This window comes from Hemiscyllium ocellatum, chromosome 2 (assembly GCF_020745735.1).
Source record: "Hemiscyllium ocellatum isolate sHemOce1 chromosome 2, sHemOce1.pat.X.cur, whole genome shotgun sequence".
Taxonomy (NCBI): domain Eukaryota; kingdom Metazoa; phylum Chordata; class Chondrichthyes; order Orectolobiformes; family Hemiscylliidae; genus Hemiscyllium; species Hemiscyllium ocellatum.
The window spans coordinates 141437069-141455794 of NC_083402.1; the positions used below are offsets into that span (position 1 = coordinate 141437069).

Here is an 18726-nt window from a genome sequence, read left to right on the forward strand (position 1 = left end):
AATTGTAAAGAATTCATTATCTGTAATGTCACATTTCCCTGGCTTCTAATTAGCTATGCATTCCTTTGTTGACAAGGTCCTTTTAATGGCCTTCCTCCGTTCTTTTTGTAGCTATTTGATTCTCCATCTCTCATCCGCTTTGTTGTTATTTGCTTCCTCTCATTCTCCCCTTTTTGCAGGTACTGCATTTTCCCATTTTCTCCCCTCCTCTTTCCAGCAACTCACCTGTGCTCCCTCTCCTTTCTAATCTCTCAAACTGTCTGCTTTCCCTTGTTCCCTCCCCTGCTTCTCCCATCCTTGCCCTGCAAACTCACTTCTCCGCACTCCTCATATCCTCTCCTCATAGGCATACTCCACAAACACTCAGTCGCTGGTGAACAGAATGGGGGAGAAGCAGCCTTTGAATGGCAGAGTAACTCTTTTCAAAATTTCTCAGTTCCATTTTCAGGCAAGTTTTTTCTGACTGTTTGCTGTCGTGATTCATTTTTCCCAGGTTATGTGGCCACTTGCAGAGCAATTTCAACTGCAGCCTTCAAGTATTTTGACCTGTTTTGTTGCATAGACTAGGTAGATTCCCTATGATAGATAACACTGCGGACTGCTACCTACGTGTCTTAGATGTTTCCTCATTAATATAATCCAAGCGACATGGGCATCCAGGGGCTCAAGGTGCTGTCTGTCCTAAGAGAATCCACAGACCACATGGCTCTGGTTTGAGACAATGTTGTGTGTGTGTGTGTGTATTTTTAGTCCATTTCATACATTTGGACCAAATCAAGAAATGTCAGATGTTGTTGTTTAAATTAAGTTTCTAAGCTCAGAACAGTTTTACACGACACTGTGGTGAATTGGAGTTTCAGTACCAACCATTTTAGCTGTCCCAAAGCTTGAAGATAATCTAATCACCGTTTTGCATTGCATATGACATTAGCAACACATTCCTTTGTTGACAAGGTCCTTTTGATGGCCTTCCTCCAAACATCATCGTCAGGAACCAACCAGGGATCAGCCCATTTCAAAGCTGGTAATGTGTAACAAACAGGATTAATAACCATTTAGTTCAGGATCATTGCAATGTGGTAGTTTTCACGTTTGAGTTTGTAGGTGGGAAATACTAGTCTAAAATTCTCAAACTTAAAAAAAATGCAATAACAATAGTCTTGTCTAAAGAGAACTGGAAGGGTATGTTAACACGCAAGATGGTAGATAAGCAGGAAGAAACATTGAAGGACTTGTTTTATAATTCTCAACAGTGACACAATTTTTTAACTGGCATTCTTGATAAAAAGGCAAAAATTATATACCTCAAATACTGCAATCCGCTGCAATGTTTGCCTGGAGAGCAGCCCAAACACATCTGCAAAAAACATGGCTGGACCTGGAGCAGCAAATCGGCAGCATCTGAAACCAGGAACTTCTCCCTGGGTCCTAAGCAAACTCTCTCCGGTAAAAAACCACACAGTAAATTACCCAGTATACCGGGACCTAAGCAGACCCTCTGCAAAAATATACCAACCCTCAACCTACCTGCTCCACAGGGTCCTAGGAAAGATCACTTCATTGGGAGCAGTCGCAAACCACTCCACCAGACCACTGGACCACTCAAGTGTAAGAAACCTGTGAGAAAGCGGGGTAAGCATGCTGGCCTGCTAAGAAGACTGCGACTTTGCGGTTTTAAGACCCCCCTTCCTAGCCTACTCCGAGCAAATGTACAATCTCTGGAGAACAAGATGGATGAACTCATATCACGGCTCAGCTTCCAGCGTGAACTGTGGAACTGCTGCACACTCTGCTTCACAGAAACCTGGCTCAACGTATCCCTTCCTGACTGCGCATTTCAGGCTGATGGTTTTTCTACCCATCGTATAGACCGTACAGTGTCCTCTGGTAAGACAAAGGATGGAGAGGTTTGCTTTTTAACCAACAATTTGTGGCACATGGACATTGCAACCCGGGACAGCCATTGCTCCCCAAATCTTGAATTCCTCACCATCAAATGCTGCCCCTTCTATCTACCGCTATACTAACTGCTGTGTACATACCGCCATAAGCAAAGCTTCAGGAAGCTCTGAATGTGCTGTACTCCACCACTAACACCCTGCAGACAGAACATCCCAAGGCTCTGTTTATTGCGACTTCAATCAAGCCAATCTAAGGAAGTTCTTGCTGAAAATGTGTTGCTGATTAAAGCGCAGCAGGTCAGGCAGCGTCCAAGGAACAGGAAATTCAACGTTTCGGGCACAAGCCCTTCGTCAGGAATGAGGAAAGTGTGTCCAGCAGGCTCAGATAAAAGGTATGGAGGAGGGACTTGGGGGAAGGGGTGATGGAGATGTGATAGGTGTAAGGAGGTCAAGGTGAGGGTGATAGGCTGGAGTGGGGTGGCGGAGAGGTCAGGAAGAAAATTGCAGGTTAGGAGGGTGGTGCTGAGTTCGAGGGAATCGACTGAGACACGGTGGGGGGAGGGGAAATGAGGAAACTGGAGAAATCTGAGTTCATCCCTTGGGGTTGGAAGGTTCCCTGGCGGAAGATGAGGCGCTCTTCTTCCAACCATTGTTTTGCATTTCCTGTGGTTGCAGGGGAAGGTGCCGGGAGTGGAGGTTGGATTGGTGGGGGGTGTGGACCTGACGAGGGAGTCACGAAGGGAGTGGTCTTTGCGGAACGCTGATAGGGGAGGGGAGGGAAATATATCCCTGGTGGTGGGGTCCGTTTGGAGGTTGCGGAAATGACGGCGGATGTATGGTCCACACCCCCCACCAACCCAACCTCCACTCCCAGCATCTTCCCCTGCAACCGCAGGAAATGCAAAACTTGCGCCCATACCTCCTCCCTTACCTCTCTCCAAGGCCCCAAGGGATCCTTCCATATCCGCCACAAATTTACCTGCACCTCCACACACATCATCTATTGCATCCGCTGCACCCGATGTGGCCTCCTCTATATTGGGGAGACGGGCCGCCTACTTGCGGAATGCTTCAGGGAACACCTCTGGGACGCCCGGACCAACCAATCCAACCACCCCGTGGCTCAACACTTTAACTCTCCCTCCCACTCCACCAAGGACATGCAGGTCCTTGGACTCCTCCATCACCAGAACATAACAACACGACCGTTGGAGGAAGAGCGCCTCATCTTCCACCTGGGAACCCTCCAACCACAAGGGATGAATTCAGATTTCTCCAGTTTCCTCATTTCCCCTCCCCCCACCTTGTCTCAGTCGATTCCCTCGAACTCAGCACCGCCCTCCTAACCTGCAATTTTCTTCCTGACCTCTCCGCCCCCACCCCACTCCGGCCTATCACCCTCACCTTGACCTCCTTCCACCTATCACATCTCCATCACCCCTCCCCCCTACCTTTTTTCTGAGCCTGCTGGACACACTTTCCTCATTCCTGATGAAGGGCTTGTGCCCGAAACGTTGAATTTCCTGTTCCTTGGATGCTGCCTGACCTGCTGCGCTTTAATCAGCAACACATTTTCAGCTCTGATCTCCAGCATCTGCAGACCTCACTTTTTACATAAGGAAGTTGTTGCCCAAGTACCACTACAACATTACCTGCCCCACTAGGGGCCCAAACATTTTAGTCCACTGCTACACCACTATGAAGGATGCCTACCACTCCATCCCCAACCCTCACTTCGGGAACTCCGACCACAATGCTGTGTTTCTTCTCCAGGTTTACAGGCAAAAGCTCAAGCAGGAAACCCCCTCATGGACACAGGTCCAGTGCTGGTCAGAGGAGGCAGAGGATCAACTCTGGCGCTGTCTGGAACCGGCTGATTGGGCCTTTTTCAAACAGTCCGCAGGTACCTTGGATGAGTACGCCACCACCGTCATAGACTTTATCAGCAATCAGGAGGATTGCATACCGAGGAAGTCAATCTGGGTGTTCCCCAGCAGGAAACCCTGGATGAATTAGGACATACAGAACCTGCTAAAAACCAGGCATGAAGCCAGATCAGGAGACTCATTCAAATATAAGGAATCCATGTATGACCTTCGCAGAGCCATTAAGCCAGACAAGGACCAATACCGATCCAAACTAGAGACCCAGACAGATACCCAGCGACTATGAAAGGACTGAATCACATCACAAGTTCTAAAAAGAGACAGTGTAAGCAGACGATGACATATCCCATCCAGATCATCTCAACGCCTTCAATGCTTGCTTCGAGCAGAATTTTGACGAAGTGGCAAGACCTGTTCCAACAGTCACTGCATCAGAGGTCAGATCAGTTTTCCTTCGTGTGAATCCAAGGAAAGTGATGGGACCAGACAGAATACCAGGCCATGCACTCAGCATGTGCAGATCAACTGGCAGAGGTCTTTCCGACATCTTCAACCTCTCCCTGTAGCAGGCCACTGTCCCTGCCTGTTTCAAGAGGGCCAACATCATCCCTGTGTCTAAGAAGGCTCATGCAGCATGTCTCAATGACCACCGCCCAGTGGCCCTAACATTTGTGGTCATGAAGTGCTTTGAAAGGCTGGTCATGGCATTAATTAAATCCAGGCTCCCCACTACTCTTGACCCACTCCAATTTGCCTATTGGACCCACATATCCACGTGAGATGCCATATCATTTAACCTTCACCCCTCCCTTGATCATCTGGGCACCAAGAACAGCTACATAAGAATCCTACTCATTGACTACAATTCAGCCTTCAGCATTATTATTCCCTCGAGACTGATTACTAAACTTAGTGATCTCAGACTAAGCCCCACTCTCTGCAACTGGATCCTCGGATTTGTGACCCACAGGCCAGAATCTGTGAAGATTAGCGACAATATTTCATCGTAACTAACACTCAACACTGGAGCCCCTCAGGGCTGCATACTCAGCCCCCTACTGTATACCTATTACTGCATCGCCAAATACCAGACTAATGCCATTTCTACAAGTTCACTGATGACACCACCATAGTTGGTTGAATCTTGGATGGTGACAAAACAGACTACTGGCGGGAGGTGGAAGACCTGGAAAAATGGTGCACTGCGACCAACCTAGCTATCAATGCCAGCAAAACCAAGGAACTCATTATTGTTTTTGGCAGGATGTTACTCATGTCCCCCTACGCATTAACAGCACAGAGGTGGAACGAGTAGAGTGTGTCAAGGTCCTGGGAATGGTCATCTACAACAAGCTTTCTTGATCTCTTCATGTGGACGCACTGGTTACAAAGGCTGAACAACGTCTCTTCTTCCTCAGGAAGCTGAGGAAATTTGTCATGACAGCGAATACCTTTGCCAACTTTTATAGGTGTGCCTTCAAGAGCACTCTGCCTAGATGTATCACTCCCTGGTATGGCAACTGTACCATTCAAGATTGGAAAAGGTTACGGAGAGTGGTGAACTCGGCCTGGACAATCATAAAGGCCAGCCTCCCATCTATAGAATCCATCTACCAAAGCCGCCAGCATTCTCAAAGATCCATCCCATCTGACAATGTTTTTCTACAACCTCTACCATCTGGGAGAAGGTACAGAAGCCTGAACACCCCATCCAGTTTCGTAACAGTTTTGACCCTACCGTTGTTAGAATACTGAATGGACTCTCAAACTCTTCACATTCGCCTGTACCTGTGTTTGTTTTTGCCGCTGTTTATCTGTTACTTATCTATGTTACTTAACTCTGTGATCTGCCTTTGTTGCTCACAAGACAGCTTTTCACTGTGCCTCGGTACACGTGACAATAAATTCAATTCAATTCAATGTTTGAGCATTAATGCTGTAAATATAGCACAACAGTGATGTGCATACCCGTGCAGTGCATTTCTATTTAATGTGCGTTTTTAGATTGATTTGAAGGGGTGTGTTGATATTTTTACATAGATTTTGAGGGTATTGATGTTTTGATGCGTTGCTTGGTCAGGGTTTACTGTGGTTATGCATACTGTTGGTTATTTGGAATTTTTGATTAACTGGCACACTCCTGATCCCAATGCTGCCAGCTAATGAAAGGTTTGCTCTTCACCTATGAGAAGAATGCATTATCTGTGGGAATTAAGAATGATATAAAACTAAAAGAAAGGTTTACAATGCTGCAAATCCCAGTGGTGGTCCAAACGTTTGGGGAAATTTTAGAAACAAATGAGGACACAAAAGAAGTGTTGGTGTGTGCAAGAAATATAAAACAGATGGTATAGGCCTCTACAAATGTACCAAGTGGAAAAGAATAGCTAAAGTTAGTCCCTCTAGAAGGAAAGATTGGGGAATTAACAATGGGAAACAAGGAAATGACAAAGACTTTAAGCAATTGCTTTGTGTCTATCTTCATAATTGAAGAGACAGACATCCCAAAAATAATAGAAATACATTAGCCAAAGCAAGGGAGCAATTTAAGGCAATTACAATGCCCAGACAAAAAGTACATGGAAAACAAATGGATCTTAACAATTATCCCATCATCTTTTGTTCCTATTGTTATTTTGCTCCTTTTCTGTGCAACAAACTATGTACTTAAAGGAATGTTTAAAAACTCTTTTCCGTTATGACTTTCTATAATACAATTAGAAACATTAACTTTCTGTTAAGCTTAAATCTGAAGACCACAAACATTTTTTCATGTAAGTCCCCAAGCATAGCAAAGCACTCTCTCACAAGCGCAGAGGAGCAGATGAATCAAAACTATAGGACCGAAGTAAGCTATTCAGCTTATTGGGGCTGCTCTGCTTTGCAATGATCATCCTGAACTCCACTTTCCTACCTTTTCCTCATAACCCTTGATTCCCTTACATTAAAAATGTATCCGTCTCAATATATTTAAAATCCCTGACTTGCCAGTTTTCTGTGATAAAGAACTCTGACAACTCTCAGAGAAGAATTTCCTTATCTCTGTCTTAAATGTGTGCCCACTTATTTGTGAGACAATGCCCTTGGTCATAAACACTTCCATAAGGATGAAACAGCTTTTCTGCATCTAACCTGGTAAGTACCCAAAGAATTCTGTCTGTTTCAATGAGGCTTCTTCTCATTCTTCCAATGAACACACGTGTAATCTGCTAAATCTTTCCTCATGTGGCACTCCCTCCATATCTGATGTCAGCCTAGTGAACTGTCTCTGGATTGCCACTGATGCCAGTGAATATAGATAAGGGGCAAAACTGTTCACATCTGTGGTCTAGCTAGTGTTTTGAACAATTTTAGCAAAGCCTCCCTACTGAATTTAAATTATGAACTTAAGTTATTAATGATTAAAAACATCATCCTCCTCCTGTGCTGTAACCTTTCCATGATTCAATTCTGTTCTTCCTTTCTTGGTTCCCAGTTCTTTGTAATTGTGTGTGAAATTGGCCTTCCATGCATAGATGATGCTTGCTCATCACAAGAAATAGCAAGTGAAGTCTTTTAACATTGGAATCTGTTCTACTGTAGCTATTACATGGTTCTGGCTGACCAGGGAAGTCTGCTTCTCTAGTCTACCGTATATACATCAGAAGACTTTTTAAAAATTGGCAATCCACTTGTTGGCCAAGTTAGGACACACTCCTGAAAACAAAAATCCATTGACAATTACTGTGTTCTGTGACTCAACCAAATTTGTGTCCACATTGCTACTGTCCCTTTTATACTGTAACCCATAACTTTACTCTCAATTCTGCAGTGTAATACTGATCAAATGTCTACTGGAAATCCATGCATGGTGCATTACCCTCACTAATCCTTTCTATTTTGGCTTCATAAAGTTCCAGCAAGTTAGTTAAATATGGTCTCCCCTCTAGAAATCCTAAACAACCTACCATCTTCCATGTGACTATTATTTCTAACCTGAATAATTGTTTCTAGAAATGTTTCCATCACTGAAGTTAAACTGAATAGCATGTAATTGCTGTGATTATTACTACAGGCTCTCTTAAACAAGGTCATAATGTTTGCAATTCTCCAGCCTTCTGGCCAGAGAAGACTGCAAGATTATGGACAGTGTAGAACTCCAAAAAGACATGGACAGGGTGAATTAGACAGATATGTGCAGATGAGGTTCAATGCAGATCAGTGTGAAGTGATGCACTTTGGTTTTCAATGTTCTTTTGACTAATGTACAAAAGGGGTATGATTCTAAAGTGGGTGCAAGTGCAGAGCGACCTGGGTCTATACATGCACAGATCATTGTAGTGGAGTGTGTAGTTACTGAAACATTGTGTCCTCGGCTTTATTAATGGGAGCATAGCATACAAGAGCAAAGAGGTGATGAACTTGTGTAAGACACTTGTGCTATTACCACATTGTAAGAAAAATGTCATTGTATTGGAGAGAGTGAAGATGCAGCTCCTTCTTTAGAATCTTTAATGAGAACAATGTCTGAAATATATTCGCTGAACTTTACAGGGAAAGAGCAGTGTCTTCACCCCACTGTATAACAATCAAAGAAAACCCACCATGCTTGGTCAGTTCAGCCATTAAAGGCTGTCAGGGTGTTAATTAGTTCAAGGCAAGTTGAGGCTTCTGCTCTCCTCTGGGATGAAGTGTCACATCTGAGAACTGCTGGCCAATTGAATAGCCCTCAGCTTTCTGATCCCATCAGCGCCACTGGGAGAGGTGTCCAATGATGGGACTGCATACAGCAATAATTGTCTAAGCAAAGGTGGTGATGGTGGGAAAGGAGTGCAATATTATTGGAGTCAGGCTGGCAAGTGAGTAAATAGAGAAGCTTACTGAGTAGGACGACTGGAGAACAGAAGTGCCTCACCCCTTGCGCATTCACCGACCTGAGCAATGAATGCTGCTAGGCTGTGTACTTAACATGGGTCTCTTCCACTGTGAGCTAACTCCCAACACTGGCAGAGAGAGACCCTTCAGCAACCAATGAAGAATCTCGGTTGTGAAAATTGCAACAATGGGAGGGGGTCGGTGCAGAATCATTGTCCAAAAGGCCACACTCAATTTTGCAATGACACTCTTGCCCAGCTAAAAGTTTCCTCCCATTTATAGAGCATAGATATTTACGGCACAGAAAGAGGCCATTCAGACCTTTGTGCCCATTCCTGCCAATAATAATATGTCTATACCGATCCCATTCTCCAGTTCTTGACCTAGAGGCTATGTCAACATAAGTGAATACAGTCCTGCTTATAACGTGGTGAATCCTGTGTTATAAGAAAATCGTATAATGACTGCACCATTTAAACTAATGGGGCTGGCATTATGTTATAACCAAATGTACCCTTTGGAAACAGTGTCCCCAATTCACCAATCATGTTATAGTGAATTTGTTTTAATGAAATGCACATTATAGCAGAACGACCTGCTCAAATACTGCTTAAATGTTACAAGAGATTATGACCGAACCACAGTTTAAAGGAATGAGATCCAGACTCACCCCACCTTTCTGGGTGAAAAGATTTCCCCTCAACATTCCTCTTCATCTTCTACCCCTTAAATCTGCCCCTGATTACTATTCCTTTTGCTAATGGAGTAAGTACCCTCTCTTATCTCCCTCTCATAATCTTAAACACTTCCACCAGGACTCCTCTGAACCTTTGCTGCTCTGGAGAAAACATTCCCAGGCAATCTAATCTTCCCTCATAGTTAAGGCAATATTCTTGTAAATCTCTACGTTCTCTCTAGTGTAATCACATTATTTTTATAATGTGGTGACCAGAACAGCATGCAGTACTCCAGTTTTGGACTAACCAGCATTTTATACTGTTTCAGTTATTATATTTTAGCCTTGGCGAATATCACAAATGTCTTCTTATCCTATTTATTTATCTGCCTTGTTACCTTCAGGAATCTGTGGACATGTGCACCGAAGTCTCTCAGATCTCCATTTCAGGAAGATCTTCCCATTACTTTCCAGGGTCCTGCCATTCATAGTGCCAAAATCCTTTGCCTTTTAACATTCTCCAAGTGCATTTCCTCACACTTCTCCAGGATAAATTCCGCCAACAATGCAGAAGATGCCCTTTGGCCCATGAGTCTTTACTACCAAACTACACTGAACCTGCACTCGTTCCACTTTCCAGCACTTAGTCCTCAACTTTGTGTGTTTTTTTTCTGTTCAGATTTGATGCACTGTTGTGATTTGAGATGATTATCCTAACCCCAAGGCAACACTCCAGTGTCCTGTAATTCCTTAGGCTGATATCAGTTATTTGCTACTCGGGGCTAATTGAGTTCAAGAGGTGGTATAGCAAATTAGCAAAGCAGAGTTCAAAAACAATCCTTTACCATTGCATTACAATGCCTAACAATCCAGATGTGGAACATCCACTGGGTCTGCCTTGTCTAATCTACTAGCAACATCTTCAAATTTTCCAACAGGTTTGTCAAACATGATTTCCTTTTCATAAATTCATGTTGACTCCGTTCACTCAATTATTATCTAAGTTATCATGTCTCTTCCAAAAATTGTATTTTCTCTAGCATTGATGTCAGGTGAACAAGTTTGTTGTTTTCCCAATTCTGTAACCCAAGCTGCCACAAAAGTCTGCCTGTTAATCATTCACCCCAATTAATGAAGAGCGAACAGGAACAATAGTTGCAATAGAGTAAATCTTGCCCTTAAAATATATAAACTAGTTTGAAAAATGCATACTGCAATTTCCAGATGATAGTAATTAGTTAAATCTCATTTGGTATCAGGATAGAGCTATTCAGATTTCAACTTACATTGCATTACATTAAAGTTTTTCTGTCGTCCAAGCAGTAGCCTTAGATTTGTGATATACCTGTTCACATCCAGCAACATTATTATATTATACTTCAAGGAAATCTTTTGAGCTTGTCAGAAATAAAGCAGAGTTATGGATGAAAACAAAGGCCAGATAGGCATGGGGTATCCACAAATCAAGATTGCTTAATGGGTTGCTTAGTTATCAAGGACTTGTTAAACATTTTGTGAAGTATCCTACTAATTTGTTTATGAAGTGGCACGTTTTTCACAGATAATATGTATGCAACATGGAGCAAGTGTAGAAAGATAATTTTCCAAACCAGTTGGAAAGGTACTATTCACAATAAAGATTGTAAAATTCATACTTGTATTCATCGCTTTGAACATACAATTTAGAAATCAGTTTTAAATATTGTTCCCATTCTACTATGGGAGATGGTATTATTATTGGACTGCTAATCCAGAGACCCAAGTAATGTTCTGAGGATCTAGGTTTGAATCCCAGCATGGCAGATGGTAGAATTTGAATCCAATAAAAATCTGGAATTAAGAATCTAATGATGACCACAAAACCATTGTTGATAGTTGGAAAAACCCATCTGGTTCACCAATGCATTTTAGGGACGGAAACTGCCGACCTTACCTGGTCTGGCCTACGTGTGACTCCAGACCCACAGAACGCGGTTGTTTCTTAGCTGGCCTTTGGCTCATTGTGTGAATAAATTAATAAAATCTTTAAAAATCATGTGGAAAATTGGCTTCTTCATTTCCCCATGTTGCAAAATGCCTATATTTCAAAAAGTATTGTACGTTCAAGGTGATGAAAAAGAATACAAATTTTACAATCTTTATTTACAAAACCGCCTATTAAGCAATCCTGATTTGTGGATACCCCATGCCTGTCCTGTCTTAGTTTGCATCCATAATTCTGCTTTATTTCTGATAAAAACAAAAGATTTTCATTAAAAAGATATTGGGTAGCATATCAATATGATATGACAATGTTGCTGGATGTAAACAGATATATCACAAAGCTGACACTCTTTGGGACACCCCAAGGACATGAAAAGGCAAGTTTCTTTTTTGTTTGATTGACAATCTTCAATGGAAAGATTATTCAGTGGTAAATATTTTGTGGCTTACTTTCAGCATTTTGGGAAAGTTTGTCATTATTTACACGCATACTTCAAACATTCGACATTATTCTTGTTTTTCTTTTGCTCTTTCACTGGATACAGACTTAACTGGCTCGGTCAATATTTTTCACCCATATTTAATTGTCCTTGAGTAGGTCCAGACCCACAGTCCTGTTAGGGAGGGAGATCCAGGATTGTGACCGGGCAGCAGTGAAGATATTGTTTAAATGAGGGTGATGGGCAACTTAAAGAGAGGTGCTTGCAAGTGGTGGTGCAGTCATTGGACCTGCTGTCTTGTCCCTTTAGCGTTTTAAGGTTGAACTTTGAGAAGTTGCTATAGTGCATCTTATATATGCGCACTACTGCTACTGAGATAGTGGGGGGAATGAATGTTTAAAGTCCTGAGCAAGATGCCAATCACACGATCTGGCTTGTCCTGAATGGTATCAAACATCTTGGGTGTTCTTAACACTGCATTCATCCTGGCAAGTAGAGTGTGTTCATGCCCCTGACTTACTCTGGGAGTCAGGAGGTGAATTACTCACTGCAAAATTCGCAGCCTTTGGCCACTCTTACAACACAGTATTTGTATGGTTGGTCCAGTTCACTTTCTCATCAACTCGAACTTCATTGAAAGTCGGAGGAGCATCACTGTTGGAGAAAATCATTACCTGGCACATGTGTTATGCAATGTTGTTTGCTACTTATTGGCCCAAGCCTCAATATTATCTAGCTCTTGCTGTAAATGGATATGGACTGCTTCAGTGTATGCATCATCACAAATCATGCTTAACATTGTTCAATCAGCAACAAACATCTCCCCTTCTAAGTTTAGGATGGAGAGAAAGTCTTTGATGAAGCAACTGAATATGGTTGACCTGGGACAACACCCTGAAGAACTCCTTAAATAGCAGTCTCAGTGACAATACCACAGCTTTAAGAGGTGCATTTCGTTCATGTTTTTTTTAAAGAGAGGTTTTAATTCAGGTGTGCTGAACTGTGTACTTGAATCCCACAAAGTAAACAGCTGGTGAGGCCTCGGGGTCTTTTTTTCAAGTTGGAGCAATATAATCAGTCTGAATAGTTGGGGTCAAGCTACCCCAGAGTGAGGATTTAAGTAGCAGTTGCTGGAGTCTTGAAGCTGGGTTTGAAAGCTGCAGTGTATCACTTCCTGCTACTATCTTTGCCAGAGTTTTCTCTTGATGTTTTTTCCTTCTTAATTGAAGAATTGCCTGTGAGACAAACTAGTTTACTGAATTTTCCTTTGCCAAGGGTGTGTTTGGGAGTCTTACTATATTGAAACAGTTACTGTTAAGTAGTTAAATGATCAATTAAGTTTTTCAATAGAGTTAAATTATTCCAATTTTTTTCTTTTGTCTGAATTTAAATGTAGTATAAAAATAAAGTGTGTTTTGCTTAATATCAAGTAGTTTGACCAATCAAATTGCACCTGGAAAGCAATGTCTTACACTTAGCTTTAAAATAAGAAAATGTTAGGATCTAGACTACCTTCTGAATATATTTTGACGGGGTTTGGTCTGGTCCATAATCCCCCCCTTCTTGATTTCAATTCTATTGTTTTCTTTATATCATATGCTGTCAAGAGGTCAGGAGCTGGTGTCTCTGGTAGAACCCAAACTGAGCGTTGATGGGGCAGGTTATTGCTAAGCAAGTGCTGCATGATAGTACTGCTGATGACCTATTTCTGATGATTGAGAATAGTTTGATGGGGCTATAATTGGCCAGCTTAGATTTGTCCAGGTTTATGTGGTCAGGACATACCTGGGCAATTTTCCACATTGCTGGGTAGATGCCAGTTTTGTAGCTGTATTAGAATGGCTGGGCTAGGTATGCAGCTGATTCTGGAGCACAAATCTTCAGCATTATTGCTGGAATGTTGTCAAGGCAATATCCATATGGAGTGAATTGAATCAATTGGAGACTGGCATCTGGGCTGTTGGCAACCTTGGGATGAGGCTGAAATGGATCATCCACTCAGCACTTCTGGCTGAAGGCAGTTGGAAATTCTTCAGCCTGTTCTTTTGCACTCTTTTATATTGGACTGCCCAAGATAATTTTTAGCTATGCCTGGTTAGCTCGTGGCATGCCCTCCCACATTTTTCATTGAACCAGAGTGGATCCCCTGACATGGTGGTAATGGCAAATTGGAGGATATATCAAGTCACAAGTTTAAAGCTTATGCTTGAACACAATTATGCTCTTGATGACCCATGATTACCTAGTTTTGAGATGCGAAATCCATCCGATGTTTAGTACAATATGATGTAGTAATGCCACATAACATGATGTGCACTCAATGTGAAGACAGGACTTTGTTCATACAGTGGTCACTCCTACCAACATGGCCAGGGACAAATCCACCTGCCAAAATTGGTGAAGATGAGGTTAAGTAAGTTTTTTTTTGTTGGTTCCCTCACCAATTACCACAATCCCACTTCCTCCTCACCTTTAACTTATGACGTATAGTCTTAGCCACATCTACAATGGGGAAGAGATTCTCATGATCCACTCTGTCTATGCCTCTCATAGTTTTACATACCTCAGTCAGATCCTCCCCTCAGCCTTCTCTGCTCCAAGGAAAAGAAGCCCAACCTATCCAGTCTCTCTTCATAACTGAGAGTTCTGTCCTCAGTCAATATTTTGGAGAATCTCTTCTGCACCATCTCCATTGCAGTCATATCCTTCCAATAGTGTGGTGACCAGAACTGCACACATATTCCATCTGTGGCCTGATCACATTTTATAAAGTTTTCACAAGATTTCTTTGCTCCTGTATTCTACACCCTGGCTAACAAAGGCAAGTACCCCGTATTTCTTCTTCACCATCTTGTCTACCTGTGTTGACAGCATCAAGGATCTATGGGCTCATACACATAGGTCCTTCTGTTTCTTAGTACTCCCCAGGAACCTACCATGCCTGGTATAAATTCTTCCTTTATTAGACCTCCCAAAATGCATCACCTCATACTTATTGGGATTAAATTCCAGCTGCTGTTGGTTCTGTGCAACTTTACCAGCTGATATCAGACTGTAGCCTGAGACCATCCTCCTTACTGTCAACAACACCACCAATTTCTATTTCATCTGCGAACTTACTAATTACATCTTCTACATTCACATCCAAGACATTTATGTACATTACAGACAGCAAGGGTCCCAGTACCGCACTGTACCACTAACCAGTGGTACATCGCAGTTTTCAGGCTTTTACCTTTCGACCAGTCTTCCATACTGAAGTCCGTATAAACCATGTCAACTGCACTACCCTTATTAAAATTTTTAGTCACCTTAAATATATTTAAGTCCTCTAGGACTTAGCTAGCTTGATCATTAGTGATGCTACCTAGTCACCTGGTGATGGTCTTTGAGGCCCTCTGTGTTTTTTTTCAATTGCTGTTCAACTTGAAGAAGAACTGATTTAGAGAGGCAATGGGTTGAAATCAGCAGCAGTTTTCCTTATCTATCTTTGACCTGATGTCATAGGCCTCATAGGGTCTTGAGTAATTGTTGAGGACTCCTTCCTAACTACATTCCTGTAGCCTAAGGGCTATGGAATAGCCTATAGGAGGGAGTATAATGAGCCACAAGTCAATAGCACACAAACTTCAAAATCAACCCTTTGCACTTGCTGCCTGCCTAGTTGGTAATATGGAAAATAAAGAACATGCATGCATGGGAAGGGTTAAAGCATGAAGACCACGAACAACCTGTGTTCTGTGGAAGGCAGGATGGGATAACCATAGTGGAACATTCCTACACTAATTAGCAGACTAAGGTTAAGGCTGAAAGGTCGCTATGGTGAGATGAGATAACACAAGTAATAAAGCAAGTTTCTCTGTTAAGTGTTACTATGACAGGATTGGGACTGTAAATATTTAGGACATTGACATTAAAATATCTAATTAATAGTAGAGTCAGCTTGATATAGGAGACTATTGTAACAGATGGAATAGCTAAATATCTATCATAATAGGTTAATTGAAGATCTCAGTTGCACAGTTAGCAATAAATATCTCACCGTGACCTTAGAATAACATTAAGTAGAATGTACAACTAAAGAGATAATGGGAACTAACATCACTGGTTTATTGTGTAGCTAGAGTGAGGTACTTAGCTTATCAGCATGTCCAACTATATTAATCAAACAGAAACATGATTAAAAAAAAATAAAATCCATGGACCCTGAGATTCTTGGGCATTCGAGAATCAGCTTTCTCAGTGTCACGGTTTTTTATTTGCAAATAAAAGACCTACTTCTTGAATAACTCTCTGCGTCTCCTGGTGGTTCTCTACATTTTCTCCACAACAGTACCTATATCTACAGATAATCCTTGTAGAAAAAAATGAAGATTTCTCTTGCCTAATGCTGTGGTATTAGGACCATTTTATTTAGGTTTTATGTTAAACAGGTGAAGCTGTTCCAAGTAGGATAAACAAAACATCACTACTTTTATTGCACAACAGTATTATACAGGAGGTTTTATTAACCGTTTTCAAAGAATGTGAAGCTACAGAATGCCCAAAATTGTAATGCTTTATTTATCATAAAGTGCAAGAATCAATACATTCTACATTTTAAAAAACCACAACATTGTAGATTTAAAACCAATACTTTCACCTGCTTTGGGCAGAGCTTGCTCTGTTAATCACACAGTTCAATTCCTGGAACCAGTCTGAAATTTATAAACAAATCAATTATTCATTCTCTGTTTAGACAAAAAATGTCCCAGCTTTAGAAATAAATGGTTTCATGGAAAATAGAAGCCTGGTGTCCATGAATTGCTGAATACAACTCCGTGAGTGTGAGCAGTCTGGTCTGAGTTTGCCAATTGAATGAAACAATAACTTATTTTGATGAATCTTTCAAAATCTGAACAGATTTTGGCTTTGAACTAGAACAGACTCTGCTTAATTAAAAATAAATCTTTGCAAAGGTTACTTTGGATATTTTAAATACAGCCTATGAATCATTTCAAGCCATTTCCTACCCTTTATTTCTCAGTGTTGAGAACATTTGCAGTAACGTGAAGAATAAACAGAGGCTGTATCTCCTCGGATCCGATATCTCAAACAGCAAGCGTTTAAATAAATTCCCATGATTTTAAATCTACCTAAAATAAATATTTTGATTTAAAAACAAAAACATTCTGGGTCTTTTTGAAATCCTTTTTCATAAGTAACCCAAATCAAGAGAGATGCTGGTTACATGAAAAATCTGAAAATCAGCAGACAGCATGGTGGTGCACACAATTCTCAAGCAGTGCATTATTTCATTTCTGATTGCCACAAAGTTAATGTGTGAACTCTGTGTTCCCACAACAACAGTCCAGCGGGTTTACACTAGGAGGTAATTCTCTGGTGTCAAGTCATATAAATAAAAAGGTTACCGATGTTTCTACAGAAAATCCTAGAACAGCAAGCTTGTACATGCACAATATAATTATGGGTAGAACCAATAATCCATTCAGGGATGTACTCAACTGATGGATAAATTAGAATTGATGGTTTCAAGCTTCCGCGCACACAGCACTAACTGAATTGAAACCATTTTGTACTGCACATACTGCTATTTTCTGTCAGACAAAATACACCACAATCTGTACAAGCTATTTCTATAGACATCTGCCATTGGACTTCACACTAAACTTCAATTAGATACATCATCCTATCATATAACACAAAGAAAAAAAATGGAGCCGCAGCAGAGAATTGGAGACGCCCTCTTGGGTGTATGTAGAATCCATCTGTATAGGGCGTGTGCTATAGAGGCAGAAGTCTTCACAAACAGATTAGACAGTTGTCCGGCATCTGGGGAAGATGGGGCCATTGAAGCCCTGCAGTCGGCTTTGCCTGACTAAAATAAACAGAAAAGTCATAAACAATTCATGATAAAGACCTCAATTGAAAAACTGTACACTGGTAATAAGAAAGATTAAACAAGTGCATCATCTTAGAATATATAGCTTTAATATACTGTATAATAATACAAAACAGAACCTTCACTGTACTTTAATCAATAGTTTTCTTTAACTTCTAAAGTATTATTAGTCCTGTATTTTAATTTTATCATTTATTTATTATCTTCAACTTTAAGCCTCAACTGTTTGCCACTTGTTCTCCTATATTATGATACAGTATACACTCTAATTTATGACAATTTTGCTAATTAAAGTACTTTGTTCATACAAAATCATCAGATAATTACTCCCTCAACAAATGACTAAAATATATCAGTTGATAATATTTCTCAATACTACATAGTCACAGACATTGTCTACATTGTCCACATCATATATTATTGTTCCTTTAAAAGTATAACTGGCTCTTGATACTGGATGTATGGAAATATACATTACAATTTCCAGAACACACTAAATTAGAGAACAGAATGGGAGTGTTATGTTTGACTATGTTTTGGCACGACAACTTGAGAATGCTTTTTAAAAAGGTATACAGGATCCTTTACAAACAGAAAAGATTTCCCAGGACAGGATGATGAAGAAAAGAAATTCCGTTAGATTGATTTCACTGGCAGAAGGCTCAGAACTCAGAGTACATTTATTTAAGGTAATTGGCTAAAACGTCAGAGGTGACATGAGAAAAAAAAAGTTTATACAGTGAGTTGTTTTATTGGGAAATGTACTGTAAGAAAGGAAAGTGGATGCAGAATTAATTTTTTAGAAGGGAACTGAATAAATACTTTAAAAGGAAAAGTTTTCAGTGCTACGGACGAAGGACAAGGCACTCAGATGAATTGGATAGTTGTGTCTGAAGGAGCTGAAACAGATACAATGGGCTAAATTGTCTCCTTTTGTTCTGTCACGTTCTAATCTGTGCACCCTCACCAAAGTCTTGGAATTGTTTCTAAAGTGGTTGTGCATAGAATTGGACGATACAACACTTAAGTTGAGACCTAACCAGTAAACCAGGATTCCACACTATTTTCTTTCAACATTTTGACA

General features: G+C 41.1%; 1 protein-coding gene across 3 annotated transcripts in view; it reads right to left on the reverse strand.

Annotated features, from left to right (window-relative positions):
• Positions 1 to 16282: 16282 nt before the first annotated feature.
• Positions 16283 to 18726, reverse strand: part of tmod1 (tropomodulin 1) — a 107680-nt gene continuing 105236 nt past the window's right edge. For all 3 annotated transcript variants that reach the window (XM_060846635.1, XM_060846633.1, XM_060846634.1), the window contains one exon: positions 16283 to 17618. In XM_060846635.1, coding sequence (XP_060702618.1) covers positions 17554 to 17618 — 65 coding nt within the window. In that variant the 3' untranslated portion in view covers positions 16283 to 17553. The remainder of the gene's footprint in view (positions 17619 to 18726) is intronic.